The sequence below is a fragment of the Aureobasidium pullulans genome, assembly GCF_000721785.1.
Source record: "Aureobasidium pullulans EXF-150 unplaced genomic scaffold scaffold_2, whole genome shotgun sequence".
Taxonomy (NCBI): Eukaryota; Fungi; Ascomycota; class Dothideomycetes; order Dothideales; family Saccotheciaceae; genus Aureobasidium; species Aureobasidium pullulans.
In genome coordinates, this window is record NW_021941022.1 from 1,576,804 (window position 1) to 1,591,698 (window position 14,895).

A 14,895-nucleotide genomic window follows, 5' to 3' on the forward strand; every position below is an offset into this window, starting at 1 on the left:
AGGTCGAATCGAACTACTCGTAGTATTGTCTATGGTAAATTCCAGTATCGCAAGAGCTCGTGAAATAAGTCAAGGCGAAGAAGTTCAGTAGCAAGCCCGACAAGGCAAGAGTCACAAAATCCACCTTCGTCATCGTTCGCTTTCAGTCTTCGAGAAATACACGGCCCTCTTCCAAACTTCCACTTCACCAACACAAGCATACAAATCCACCATGCGTTTAATCAAGCAAAGTATTGAGAAGAAAGATGGCTCGGGCAGTGCGACACTGCTCCCAGAAGAGCCCGAGGACATGTGGCACGCATACAATCTGATCAGACCGACCGACCTTCTTCGCGCCTCAGCCATTCGCCGCGTAACCACCGAGTCCATGACTGGTTCGAGTACCTCAAAGAGAGTGCAAACAACCCTTACTCTCCGTGTCACATCCCTGGACTTCGACCCGCAAGCAGCCCAACTCCATGTCAGCGGTACCGTCGCTGAAGAGAACGAGTGGGTCAAGCGCGGCTCATACCACACCCTCGACCTCGAACTGCAACGCAACTTCACCCTCGAAAAGGCAGATGGCTGGGACAGCATTGCTCTTGATATCTTGAAAGAGTCCATCGACCAAACACAAAAGGCTGAGCTATGGGCCGTCGTCATGCAAGAAGGCCTCGCCAACATCTGTCTCGTCACAAATCACCAGACCATTTTGCGCCAGAGGATCGAACTTGCCCTGCCCAAGAAGCGTCCCGGCAAGCCCAGTGCAGACCACGACAAGGCTAGCCAGCGCTTCTACTCCACCGTACTCGAGTCGCTTCTTCGACAACTCAACATGGCCGACTTAAAACCACTACTGCTGGCAAGTCCTGGTTTCACCGCGACCGCCTTTCAACAATACATCAAAACTACCGCCTCCACGAAAGCCGACAAGAATCTGTCAGCTCTTGTCTCAAAGGTCATCGTCGCACATTCCGCCAGCGGTCACCTGCACTCACTCGCAGAGGTTATGGCTTCTCCTGCCGTGACAGCAAAGCTAAGCGATACTCGATTCGCAAAAGAGACGGCTCTCATGGACAAGTTCTTCGACCTACTAAGAAAAGACGATGGTCGCGCATGGTACGGCCCGAAAGAGGTCGAGTCTGCTGTTGAAAAGGGCGCTGTGGGAAGAGGTGGTGGTGCATTGCTCATATCCAACGCCCTTTTCAGAGCTCAAGATGTCGCAGTCAGAAGACGGTGGGTATCTCTGGTTGACAAGGTTAGCCAAGAACACGGAGGTGATGTCAGAGTTTTGAGCAGTATGCATGAGAGCGGCAAGCGCTTGGAAGGTCTCGGTGGTGTGGCTGCTATCCTCACCTTCCCCATCGATGACATGGATGATGTTGAAGGTGGAGAAGACATCGACATAGAAGAGCCGGCTAATGGAATTGAAGGAAGACCGGGAATGAATGAGGATATCGAGATTTAGAGCATCATGACAGAACGAAATGACGATGAGATGATAGACCAGAAAAATACACTTGCATGTCAGATCCACGACTTCGCCTTGAAAGTGGGGAAATCCTATACAGCACAGCCCACCGTGGAGTTCTAGCATCATGCTTTTGGCCTGAGGAGGATTCGAGCATACTGCGCCTCGATATATGAACTGCGCATTTCTCATGTTGAAAGAAGCAAGGAAGAATCCACGTCCAGTTTGACTCGGCGTTTCCTCGATGCAGCGCTAAATCAATGAATCTTCCTTCATGCTCTTGATGGAGCAAATCTCGCAGAAAAGTCGCGATTTGGTCAAACTCGCGACCAACTAGACAGTTCGGCTGCAAAGCAAATCAAATCATCCAAAGTACGGATATATCACCAGATAATTAGGGTTGTTAATCCTCGCGTGGCAGTCGAGCAGGGAGCTATCCAGCCACCCAAGCAAACACCTTCCTCTTTGGTACTTTCACCTGCTATAACATAATCCTTCCTATCTAACAAGCTTTCTTCTTCGTCTTCATCAAGTTGTGAAATTCCAAATTCTAGATGAAGCAATAGGTACTGCATAGGCGGGCCTTCAGACCGCTTTTACCAATTTCAAGGGGCGACCGGTCAAGCGTTCATCTTCGAGGCTTCCTTTTGATCGATCCTGGCATCACACAACCCTCTTCCATGCCCGACAACCCTTCGAGGAAATAGAGACATCCAGAGCCAAGGATCAGCCTTGTTTCAGCATAAGCATGATTCACTTGTCTCAATCGAACATGGAGAGGCTGGGTAGTGGTGAGGGTAATATATTAACCGCCATTCTTGAAACACAACGACATGCAGCCAGAAACAGAGTATTAGTCTGCATTCCTTCCAATGCAATCTATTTTGAGCAGCAATATACACGACTAATTGACGGTGATACCCCCGCATGCTTGAGTTTATTTTTACCATCTGTGCTTGCTGTTCATTCTTGACCAGTCAGTCGATCAGCCGCGAGTTGCTTAGTCGTGGGTAGACCAATCATTCGTACTGAAACATTGCAAAATGCATGTTATGATGGTGCCGTCTATCGAGTCGACGGTGTACCCCACGCGGTAGGCTGATGCCAGTCCATCTCTTTCCCGCCGCACATCATCCACACGCGATCGCATCCAAGATGTCCTGCAAGATCGGTAAACGCGGTTGAAAGAAGCCTACTCAAATTATATGTCAGTCAAACCGGATTTTGCAAGCCTTCAACATTTACCTGTTTCTATTTTGGGACACAAGAACATCCACCTACTCCACCGAAGTCGAGATGGAGGAACGAGGTCGAGTACTACTCACCGTGTTTTGACAAGAATTGAGACATGACCTATCTCCTCTAAAATGTCTGGGAACATGCAAATGAGACGCATCTGCCTACGTATCTCTCCCGCTTGTCAGACTATCAAGTCAGATCATGACGACCAATCCGCTCTGACAGCGCGCGTGTTCTGCGCCCAGATTCGTGCTGCGGTTGCTCCCGAGCACGTCCCGCTGCCACGGATGAGGTCCACCATTTTCAATTTAGATACATGGCGCGCTTATGCACTGGGCGTGTATGGAAAGTCGGCGTGCCTCTCTGTACCAATTCTTTCGAGAGGTCAATGGTGCTTGTGTCTCTCCCCCAACATGCCGCACAGATAGCCTATTGATCCTTCAGAGACATTGCCCTGGGACTCGTTGTGTTCTCAAAATATCTCACCTCCATCAGTTCGGCAGAGGCTCAGACATGGAGGCTCAGTCCGTGGTTCTTCTGCATGCTAACGTCAAGTCTACCACCGATCCTACAAAATCACCAACATGCCCGTCCAAAGTTACTCCAGGCAGGTACCACCCAGACACAGCATTAGCATCATCCACCAACACTCAAGTATCTGTTCGAGTCCCTTGACACTAGTGTCCGTTGCTCCTTCCCTATCTTGTTCATCAAGCCTTTACACCTTAACTCATAACCACAACAACTCATCATCATTCTCATCATGGACCAATTCGAGTCTACAACATCGAATGAGAAGATTGTGTGTACTGAAGGCTATCCAACTGCATGGTATGCGCCGACACCTGTATGTATCAATCATCACACATGATAGCAGACGAGTTGCTCATCAGTCTAGCTCACATACAACACACCATTCATGACACCATTCCCTTCCTTCAACCACTATGACATGACTGGATATTCTACCGGCACAGCTCAATGGCCAACGCCACCCACATACAACGATCTGGCTATTCTCCCACCGAGCCATGCAAACAGCTTGATTGAGAGACCTCGCAGCAGCCCCAGCACTTTTGGACCATCCGCGAACGAAGTGCTATGGCCAGAGAACCCTCTCGGTATCCGCTTCCCTATGGCTGAACCTCAGATGATCCCATCCAACGCTATTCCCACAACGAGCTATCAAACTCCCGCAGCCGAGTTCACCACCCCAAGCCCGCCTCAAAGACGCAGCTCAGCAGATACTCAGCGCTACTACCCCTCTATTGCCCCAAACCCTGCTGGCCTTGTTTCGAAACGTCGTCAAGAACAGGAAGATGAAGAAGCCATGCTCCGCTCGAACTCCAAGCGTCGCAAGCGAACACCTTCGCTTGAGCACCTCAACGACGAAGAACGTCTTCTCATCACATTGAAAGAAGACGAAGCCTTGCCCTGGAAGGAGATTGCAGCTCGTTTCAGCAATCAATTGGGCCAGTCAATCACCGTTGCTACACTGCAGATGCGGTACCTTCGCCTGAGACAACGTTTCCGAAACTGGGAGGAGCGCGATCTCGAGGCGTTGAGACAGGCACACGAGTATTGGGAGAAGTGCAAGTGGGACATTGTCAGCCAGAAGGTGAGTCAAGATCTTGTTCACAAGCAAAATCATGTTTCTGACAATTCATTCTAGATGCTCGAGTTCGGTGTTGAAGAGAAGTGGCCTTCGCGACACTGCGCCCGAAAGTGGGCAGAACTTGCGCCTCAACACCTGCATCAACACAGCGCCCGGGGCCAAACACCCCAGCAACACACACCTTCCTCTCAGCAGCACACTCCCACACCTCATTATGCCACCATGGCCGAAGGCTTCACAGGCTACGGATATGCTCTGTCTCTCTAAACTCTTCCGAGTTCTCCCTGGTTTCGAAAAGCATCGCACAGCATTCACAACTTATTGCATCATGGCCCGGTCCGTCATAGATTTTCCGACCTTGCATCTGCATTTGCATATATCCGGAGTTCTGATTTCTTGTTTTCCTCTTGTTTCATGGTTGCATCTTGCTTGGTTTTTTTTTTCTTTCTTGTTCAAGATACCCTTCGATCGCTCGCTTTGCTTCTTATTCGTTGGCCAAGATGGTCCCGTCTTCTTCCATGGGTTGCTGTTGTTGTTCTTTCAAGATACCCTACCACTCGCTTTTTCGCTTCCGAGCGATCTCTTGCTCTGCGTGTTGTTTCGAGATACCCACACCGCTCGCTTTTTGCATACATCGCATTGTTTTTCTGTTCACCCATTCATCATTCTACTACATAGAGACTTCATTCAAAATTTACAGATACTGTACTTGATACTTCACTACACCATCATGAATTTCCTGTTCCAGTTTTCTTTCCAGCCTCTTGACTCGAAGTGACACAAAGGCTGAAGAGAAAATCTCCGAAACCCAGGCTGTTGGGTCCAGAAAATCCTGAGACGCGACGCAGACGCATCCTCGGCCTCGGGTCTATAGTAAATAACGAATATAGGTCATGTTCTCTTTGTGTTTCTTTTTCGGCACGCACACACATCCACGCATGCACCACACACACATCTTTATGCATATTGCGACATGCGACATGGCGATACATGCATGTCAGACCGTGGGAAATGACTTGCTTGCACCACGAGGCCTGTTTTATAAAATATACAAAGCTTTGGGCAAAAAGTTATGAGCCTTTTGATGTGGAGGTGGAAACGGTTCGTCTGAATACAAGACGGGTTCCCACATTGGAAAGAAAAGTTTCTGCCTTTTGATGTAAATTGTTCGACGCCTGTCCAAATCTGCGTTCGGAACCTCTGGGTTTGGTGAAAGTGCTTTTCATTTCATATACATACTCGTAACGACTAGAATAAATCTGTCATGGCACCTGGAAAATATTGTCAGTGAATGGTTCTTTGTGAATGATGATTTTAAACACTTACCATGACTTGCGTCGCCGACCAAGCGCTGATACTTGGCCAGCACACCCCGAGTGACGTTTGATCTTGGTTTCTTCCACTCCTCCAATCTCTGCTTGATTTCTTCTTCCGAAACATCCATGCTGAGTGTGTTGTTAGTGGCATCAATGGTGATCATATCGCCATCCTGGACAACAGCGATGGGACCTCCGACGGCGGCTTCAGGGCAGATGTGACCGACGATGAAGCCGTGAGAGGCACCACTGTATCTGCCGTCTGTGATCAGAGCGACGTTGGTGAGTTTGGCACCCATGATGGCTGCGCTGGCTTTGAGCTGTTCGGGCATACCGGGGCCACCCTTGGGGCCTTCGTAGCGGACGACAATGACAAGGTTCTCGTGACGAGGGATTTGACCCTTGTTCAGAGCGTCGTCGAGCTCGTGCTCCTTGTTGAAGACGCGAGCTTTACCGGTGAAGCTCATGCCTTCCTTGCCCGTGATCTTAGCCACAGCACCTTCAGGAGCGAGGTTACCGCGGAGAATCTCGATGTGACCGGTAGGCTTGATGGGGTTGTCCAAGCTGCGGATGATTTCTTGTCCTTGAGGTAGAGAATCGAAGGGAGCAACATTCTCTGCCAATGTCTTGCCAGTGATTGTAGGTACACTGCCATCAAGCAGACCTCCAGCAATAAGCAGCTTCATAACAGATGGGATGCCGCCAATATCGTACAGATCAGCCATCAGATACTTGCCTGAAGGAGCCATGTTTGCGATGAAAGGAATACGATTCGATACTCTCTGGAAGTCATCAAGACTGAGATCGACTCCTGCGGTACCAGCCATGGCGAGCAAATGAAGTACACCGTTTGTGCTGCCTCCAAGAGCCATCATCATAACCAGAGCGTTCTCGAATGACTTCTTTGTGAGCAAGTCAAGCGGCTTGATGTTCTTCTCCATACAAATCTTGATCGCTTCCGCTGCTTTTTGACATTCGCGCATCTTGGCTGGCGAAGTTGCGGGAGTTGAAGAAGATCCAGGAAGTGATAGACCAAGAGTCTCGATTGCCATGGCCATAGTGTTTGCCGTGAACATACCACCGCAAGCTCCAGATCCAGGACATGCGTTCCTCTCGATATCTGTCAAAATTTCATCTTTGGTGATCGATGGGTCGTCTGGGTTCTTGAGTGTGTCAAAGTTGTAAGCGCCATGTGCTTCGTAGCATGTTGTGATGTTGATGGTCTTTCGCAAGGTCTTTGAGTATCCTGGGTTGATAGTACCACCATAGATCATCACGGAAGGTCTGTTGTGTCTTGCCATTGCCATCTGTAGTATACATCAGCTTCCATGTAATTGTCACGGTTCGTACGCAATACTTACCACAACACCTGGCATGTTCTTGTCACATCCAGGAATGGAAATGTTGGCATCGTGGAATTGAGCACATGTGATGGTCTCGATGCTGTCTGCAATGATCTCACGAGTTTGCAAAGAGAAGCGCATGCCTTCGCCTCCCCTGCCTCTTTTCAGCCTTTGCCTGTAGCAGCAACCGTTCATACTCACATTGTGATACCATCTGATACACCAATTGTGCCGTATTGCCATCCAAGCATACCCTGCTTTTCAACAGCTTGCTTGACAGTCTTTCCGAGATCGTGCACTGGTCCTAGTGTTAGTTTTCCGTTTGATGTTGGATCTCAAGTACCCACAGTGGTTGCTATCTCCCCGTCAGTACTGTCTCAAATCTCCAGGGTTTCATTAACTCACTTGCAAGGATTGCCTTCCCACCAGACAGAGGCAATACCAACTTGTGGAGCTGTCTTCATCATCTTCTCATTCGGCACGCCGGCCGCATAAAGCATGGCCTGAGCTCCAGGGAAGTCATGACCTCGAGTTAACGTCGAAGAATACTTGTTCAGGATAGGTGTTCCATCTTCATACTTGGCATCATCTGGAAGATGAGGGAAGCTGAGAAGACGTGGTTCTTCTGGTTGGAATTGTGCCTTGAGGTTTGCGGGATCCATTTTGAGTGGTTGTTGAAGCTGTGAAACTATACGACTTGGATGTCTTTGGCTTTGTAGCATACAATTGGAAGAAGAATTCCGGTCACGAAGGAAATGTAGTTCCAGAGTGTGTAGTGGTTTTGACCTTTTTCTCCACTCTCATTCGCCCAAGTGGGATATCGGACTTCTCACCTTCGTCACGCCCCGCGCACCCCCCACAGATCAGAGCCGAAGACGGCCGCTCGGCTCCATCCGAGGGCATTCGGAGAAGTGTTCTACCGAAAAGGCGAAGTGAGGCTCATCTATTCTTTGGAGCACTTTGAGCCTCTCTAGATGCCGCCAGGCAGAAAGAAACACACACAATAGTGCAGCGTGTGAGATGCGTAGTATCGTAAGCATCAATCGCCTGATGCCTTTCGGCAGCGTCTCCTCATACTACGTGCATTGCAACTTTAACGCGATTGGCAGGAACGAAGGGTAGAAAATGCTGGGGATGTGGTGAGTACCTGAATAGAGAGAGAGCTCTTCTCGTCCCATGTGGGAAACTGGTTCAGAAACATCAAACTGATCACAAATGTTCAGGACCGACACACGTGCATATAAGGTTGTACGGATAGCCCTGCCGATGTGTCTAGGGAAGATCCATGGAGGCCGGTATTTCCTTCGTCCAATGAGCTGCCGTATAGAGACCACTCCTCAGATGTAGCACCTCTTCTGTCCGGGGACATGGAAACGACATCGATGTGATGTGTTCTAGAAAGAGTAAATATAAAACGGGGATGTTATTTGGATGATTCGTGATGCCAGAGAAAGGATCGATGGTCGGCCAGTTGTTCACCCACATTCAATCATCGCGCGCGATCATTGGTGCGCGTCTTTCATGCCAAACCCATTTTCGTCGCACGATTCCTGACTTCCTCGTCCAACTCCATCTCAAGAGACACAAATTAGTACTAACTCAATCGACTCAAACGCTCACTGTCCCTCTGGCTTGCCGTGTGTAGTCGCAGATACATCTGATTTTCCTGGCGGTTTTCTTCGCGTCGACCAAATTCTTCCACTGCTGCGTCATCGCTTTATCTCGCTTTACCAAGAATCGCAACCTCATCTCCTCAAACCGCATAACCATACTTTACGACAAGGTTTCAGGGTCTAGGCCTGTCAGCGCGTTGAAAGCAGATGTCTACCCTCGTGGTTCTCGGAGGTACGGTAGTGCTCGCGACTGCGTCAGTGTATTACCTATCTCGAATCGCTAGTGCAAAACGTGATTCTGATGCCAAAGGTGAGTCGGTTGTACATAACTCCTGTTGTCTTCGATGTAGTTCTACTTCCCCCCTATCCATTTCTTCCATCTCCACTCGTTTGCAGTCCTCTCGACCATGAAACAGTTTGATCAATCAGCAGACTTATACGACCCATTAGATCCTTCAGCAGCAGATCCAGGCCTGTTGAAAAAGCACTCATCACAGAAATCTTACACTGCCGCTGGTTTCGTTTATCCGTCGATTAGGACATTCTATCATCCTCATCCACAGGCCGACAAGCTTCCTACCAAGCCAACACCACTACCACTGCTCGTTTTTGTCCACGGTCTTGGAGGAAGTGCTGCTCAATTTGCACCTTTACTGACTGGCCTTGTCAATGCTGCACCATGCCTTGCCATCGATCTTCCAGGATGTGGCTTGTCTGATTTCCTGCCTGAGAAACGGGAAGCATACAAATCGGAAGCATTGGCATCTTTAATTGCTGAGGCCATCACTCAACACAGAGATGCAGGGAACGGACAGAAGGTAATCTTGATTGGTCACAGCATGGGTTGCTCCTTGTCAACACTACTTGCTTCTTCGACATCACCGCTATCCCATCTTATTTCTGAGCACATCGCCGGGTTTATCGCCATCTGTCCTCGTGCCGAGACTTTGTCGGCCAGCCAGGTATCACGACTCCAGCACATGCGTTATATGCCCATTCCTCTTTTCGAAGTCTTCCGTTGGTGGGACAGACGAGGCGGGGCGGAAAGCGCTAGTGTCTCTCGCTATGCAGGCAAGGAAGCAGATTCGGAGACTAAGCGGTTACAACTACGATTCAACGAACAAAGCAGGTCTGAAGTCTTTATGGCGATGGCTCTTGGTTCTATGCCGAAGTACACAGACAACAAGGCTATCGGGGGCTTGCCCGGTGAGGACATCTGGTCCGGTCTTCGTGTTCCTACATTCTGCATTGGTGGAGAGCAAGACCATGTAACACCACCTGAGAATGTTGAATTGATTGCCAAGTGGCTGGGACGTCAGGTTCCACGAGACCAGACCAAGCCGAAACTTGATGCTTTGCCTAGCTCTGCTGGCGAGATACCCGTTATTGACAACACACCAATCGAGGAGAACGGAAAGAGTTTTGTGCCAGAGTCTACCACAACAAAGTCTGGTCAGGATCTGGTATCTGAAACACGGCAAGACAGTGCTACACCAGATGTCCCGAAGAAGCCAAAGTTTGTTCTGAAGACGACAGTACTCCCAAAGCCTGCTTCTCATGCCCTGCTTTACGCTACTTCGACGGTGCGCGTTCTCTCAGGATTGATCCAATCATTCGTCGCCAACCATATTGATCACCGTCTATCTCTCGGCTGGCAACTGCAACACTTGAGCACTGAAGGCAAATGGGACGTGAAGAACCTTCAGAAGTGGCAAGCCATCAAACCCGTCTCAGAACCTATCGCAGGTATCTTCCGAGCACAGAAGACACTGCGCGAGATCGACGAAGAGCACACACCCGCAGTCTACGTCAAGCGATGGGGAGCCAGAAATGGTGTCAAGCAAGGAGTTCGCATGGTCGTGGACATCAGTCACGAAAGCCCTGTCTACGATCCTAAGGGCCTTGAGGAAGGTGGCATTGAGTACCATAAATTCCCCACCGTCAGCAAATTACCGCCTACAGTAGAAGAAGTCGCGGCTTTCATCGCCTTGATCGACACATTGAGAGAACAGCTCACAAAGCCTGAAGAACCAGAAGGTGCTTTGATTGCTGTCCATTGCCACTACGGCTTCAACAGAACCGGCTTCTTCTTGGTTAGCTACATGGTGGAGAGACTAGGGTGGAGACTACAAGATGCACTGGAGGAGTTTGCGGACAAGAGGGCACCAGGAATCAGACACGAGCATTTCGTGAATGAGCTCTTTGTTCGATATATGGTAGGTTTGGAGAGAAGGCCAACACTTTCTTGAGATATCCAAGCGACTGGTTTTTTGGGTCAACGACTGGATCCATACTTGAAGTTTACAGGTCTTAGCTTGGCTTGGTCAATGGATTTTCTACACAAGCACCAATACAGTGGAGTTTCCTCTTATTCGGTCCAGTTGTTTCCATGTCTTATGCATATTGTACCACTGACAGGCGGGTCGAGAAACGAGAGATATGAATAGGCAGGTAGAACTGGACCTCGTGTCTCGGATTGAAACACATGTAGGGGTAGCCACATAGAGAATTGTGTTGATTATGATGCTCTTCAATGGCATCCAAAAGCTCTGCAACTATGTTGTAATGTCATCGAGAAGTGATGGTCGAAGTGGTCGAGACCAAGAAGCGAGTGAAGCTGGAAGGTGCCAAGACTTTTGCACACGGGTAGCTCCGCGCACACGAGAGTCGCAAAATTCTCAGCGGCCTCCAACGCCAGTTCCCTTCGCCTTTGACCGAGACGACCTTTTCGCACGCCCACAAGACCTTACCACCGTCGACAACCCCCTTCACAACCGCCAAAATGCCCGGTGTCTCCGTCCGCGATGTCCCTGCCGACAAGTTCATCCAGAACTGTTAGTCTACACCCTTGGAGCTGGAGAGGAGTTTTCGCACAAGAGATGGAGTTGCTTTCCCGACGACGACAACAATGCGCGACCACATATCACTCAACAAACTGCTCGACCAATCATTCAACATTGCGCCGCATGATGAATAGCAGTGTGGTCGTGGATTGCGTCAAGCGACAGTGAAGGATCTCTGGAAACACAACATCTCTTATGCGACGACTCCCTCCTGCGTCCATCCAATACCTCTAGGACCACGGGCTTACCATAATACAGACGCCTCTTTCTTGAAGAGACAAGGTCGTATCGCCGTCCCTGTAAGTCAACTACCACACCTGAAATCTTGCATCATGTCGTGTCGGAGTCTTTGAAAGGCAAGCCTAGCAGAACAATCTCTGGTGGCGGTCTTTCGAAGTCATCTGCACGATGTAGTGCTTTGGGTCAACCTAGAATCTCCCGCAAGGGAGGCCCAAGAGAGTGTAACTAACCTGTATGCGAAACATAGGGTTGGGTCGACACTGTCAAGACCGGTACCGCCAAGGAGCTTCCTCCTCAGAACGTTGACTGGTTCTACGTCCGCGCTGCTGCCGTCGCCCGTCACATCTACATGCGCAAGAACGTCGGTATCGGCCGTCTGCGCAAGGTCCACGGCTCCCCCAAGAACCGCGGTTCCCGCCCCAGCCGTCACGTCGACGCCTCCGGTTCCGTTGACCGCAAGGTCTGCCAGTCCCTCGAGAAGATTGGTGTTCTCGAGCTCGACGAGGAGAAGGGTGGCCGCCGCATCACTCAGTCTGGCCAGCGTGATTTGGACCGTATCGCCATGTCCACCCTCGAGGCTGAGCAGGAGGAGGATGACGAGTAAATCACTCGCTCTTTCACACAAAGTGGTTGATGAACCCAAGGATGGTGCAACAAGGCAACTTCAAAAAAGCTTTGGGGATTGGGCAAGGCGTTGAGGATATGGCTACGGCTATGGAAATGTAACTCATGGTTGAGAGCTTATGCATGCGGTACTGCGTTTTTCTTCACGGCGACACAGCACAACGCAGCATCCCATCAATTCGACCTCGCCCGTCTCTCTTCTACCTTCTTTCGTCAACTTGCAAAAGTTTACCAATTTCGATCATGTTGATACCCCCATTGATTTTCTCTTCTTTCTTGACGTGTCATGACCAAGTAATTCGCAGTGAATCTCTCCCCAGTACGTGTGATCATTGATGATCAGATCATCTTCGCTCTTAGCATTAAACAGGTCTTTTTCTGTCTCGACAGAACTGCAGTCACGTCTTCGGTCAAGTGTAGCAACATATAGAATAAGAAACTCGAGTACTTTGCAACACAAAACATATTGATTCCGATATAAAAGTGTGGGTACACAAGGAGTCATACTTCCCACTGAAGGCGTCTCGAGAGACGGTGAAAGTATGAACTATGAGGCACCTGGCTTTTTGTCTTGCAACGTTTCAGCAAGAAGTACAAGACTTCTCACCTCCCCTATACCGACCCACAGCATTGCCTGGACACAAGACGTGAAACAGACAGACTGCTCTTCCCACCGAAGCAGAAAGACCTCGACAATGTCCTGATAATGGAGCAAGTGGCAGGGTTTGGGGTATTGCTGATTGGACATGAACTTACCATAGCCTACAAGCATGAGCAATCAGATGGCAGAAGCACTCTCAAATCTCGAGGACTGCCATCGCATATCATGATGTGAAGCACGGCAGAAGGAAATTTCGTTGCTGAGAGCGGAGGAAGAAGCAACGCGACCAGCCACTCTGCGGCAAACTCCGTCTGCGGCAGCTTCAAGGCTCGAGCATCGTCACTTCCTCGAACGCGATCATTGACAGCTGCTCTTTCGCTCAACCCATATATCCACCTTTTTATACCTTCTACTACAAGCCCTCCACCTCACATTCACCATGGGCAAGAAGAAGCGCGGTCACCCCGACATCGAAGAGGTTCTTGCGCGTCCGTGGTGTTACTACTGCGAGCGCGACTTTGATGATTTGAAGATTCTAATCTCACATCAGAAGGCAAAGCATTACAAGTGCGACAGATGTGGGCGCAGACTCAATACAGCTGGAGGTGAGGCTTCATGGTCAACGATTACGCGCAACGACGACTAATTCGAGAGCAGGTTTGTCCGTTCACATGAACCAAGTACACAAGGAGAATCTGACTACGGTGGAGAATGCTCTACCTAACCGCTCTGCTCCCGACATCGAGATTTTTGGCATGGAAGGTATTCCAGACGATGTAATGCAGCAACACAACCAGCGCGTTAGTCACGAATTCTTCGCAGCCGAGGCCGATCGACGCGCTGCCACAGGCAACCCAGTCCCCGGTTCGTCAATCCAAGGAGCTGCAGGTACAAAGAAGCCGAAGCTCGAGTCTCCTGCTGAGTTGAAGGCGCGTTTGGCCGAACACAAGGCAAGAAAGGCGGCCGAGAAATCGGGTCTGGGAAGCGCTCCCGACACACCTGTACGTTTGTCCAATCCAGCTCTTGAACTCCCCAAAGACTTACCTGCAACCAGGGCGATGTCGCTACTCCTCCTCAGTACCGGTCGAGTTTCCCTCCGCCATCAGCGCTTCAAGCTGCCAGCCCACCACCTTCCGCGTACCCACCTCAATCGTATGCTCAAGCTCCCGCTGCGTACGGCCAACAACCTCCCCCTTTCAACTACGGCGAACCACAATATGCAGCACCTCCAGGATCCTTCCCGCCAGGTCAGTTTGGTTCCCAACCATCCTTTTCACCCTCACAGCCTTATGGCGGACAAGGCCCTCCTGCGCCGTTTGTTCCTCCTGCTCAATTCGCATACCCGCCACACTCAGCAAGTCCTCCTCAATATCAGAATGCTCGCCACGCTCCACCCATGAGCCCGCCTGCGCAAGATCTACCGACTCGTCAGAATAGTCTTCCTTCGGCTCCTGGTCTTCCCCAGCGTCCAACTTTCAATGCCCCTCATGTCAGTAGAGAGCAACTTGCAGAAATGCATAGTGGAAACATGGGTGGCCCTGTTGCTCCCTCACAAGAGTCTGGTGCTAACGCAACAAGCGTGGATGAGCTCATATCGGGCGCTGCCGCTCAGCAGTCCGCCAAATCAGGTCCATCACAACAACCTACACCCACCCCAGCACCCGAGAAGGAAGCTGAAAGTGGCAGCAAGAAGTCTAAAAAGGCCACTCGTCTAGTCTATTCTGATCAGGAAATTTCTCCTGAAGAAAAGATGGCTCAGATGCCCAGGTATGCCTTTACTCCAGACAAAGGTGGGGAAACTTACCTGGCTCCCGTCGAAGCAAATGTCACTGGCGTTGTCAGAGGTCCAGATGATGTGATCGACGCACAGAACTAGTGGCTTATGCACGAATCACGTCTCCGAAGGCTTTCATGACCAAAGGTGGGCAAAGCAGTGCTGTGGAGTGGACTTGAAGAAAGCGACTGATCAGCAGCTAAGTGTTGCTTTCTTTGCTCGGCGATGGAAGAACGA

At 50.1% G+C, this 14,895-nt stretch overlaps 5 protein-coding genes across 5 annotated transcripts; 4 read left to right on the forward strand and 1 right to left on the reverse strand.

Moving 5' to 3' along the window:
• The first annotated feature begins 7 nt into the window (after positions 1-7).
• Positions 8-1,883, forward strand: M438DRAFT_342363 (uncharacterized protein). Its single transcript, XM_029904742.1, has one exon. It carries the CDS (start codon positions 212-214, stop codon positions 1,445-1,447), a length of 1,236 nt encoding a protein of 411 aa, XP_029765004.1. The 5' UTR covers positions 8-211; the 3' UTR covers positions 1,448-1,883.
• Positions 1,884-4,019: 2,136 nt separating this feature from the next.
• On the forward strand, positions 4,020-4,961 carry M438DRAFT_311502 (uncharacterized protein; the record flags this gene model as incomplete). The annotated part of the gene is made up of 2 exons (XM_029902471.1): positions 4,020-4,322; positions 4,362-4,961. 2 exons carry the CDS (start codon positions 4,020-4,022, stop codon positions 4,569-4,571), a joined length of 513 nt encoding a protein of 170 aa, XP_029765005.1. The 3' UTR covers positions 4,572-4,961.
• Positions 4,962-5,505: 544 nt separating this feature from the next.
• M438DRAFT_342364 (dihydroxy-acid and 6-phosphogluconate dehydratase) lies at positions 5,506-7,792 on the reverse strand. The gene is made up of 6 exons (XM_029904743.1): positions 7,369-7,792; positions 7,311-7,318; positions 7,165-7,261; positions 6,982-7,117; positions 5,631-6,927; positions 5,506-5,575 (listed from the first exon to the last, which is right to left on the reverse strand). The coding sequence occupies exons 1-6, from the start codon at positions 7,623-7,625 to the stop codon at positions 5,553-5,555; spliced, it is 1,818 nt and encodes a 605-aa protein (XP_029765006.1). The 5' UTR covers positions 7,626-7,792; the 3' UTR covers positions 5,506-5,552.
• A 1,191-nt stretch (positions 7,793-8,983) lies between these two features.
• On the forward strand, positions 8,984-12,263 carry M438DRAFT_331690 (uncharacterized protein; the record flags this gene model as incomplete). Its single annotated transcript, XM_029903426.1, has 4 exons — positions 8,984-10,792; positions 11,227-11,410; positions 11,678-11,718; positions 11,907-12,263. The coding sequence occupies 4 exons, from the start codon at positions 8,984-8,986 to the stop codon at positions 12,261-12,263; spliced, it is 2,391 nt and encodes a 796-aa protein (XP_029765007.1).
• Positions 12,264-13,323: 1,060 nt separating this feature from the next.
• Positions 13,324-14,760, forward strand: M438DRAFT_352021 (uncharacterized protein; the record flags this gene model as incomplete). Its single annotated transcript, XM_029906760.1, has 3 exons — positions 13,324-13,489; positions 13,542-13,885; positions 13,939-14,760. 3 exons carry the CDS (start codon positions 13,324-13,326, stop codon positions 14,758-14,760), a joined length of 1,332 nt encoding a protein of 443 aa, XP_029765008.1.
• Positions 14,761-14,895: the final 135 nt, after the last annotated feature.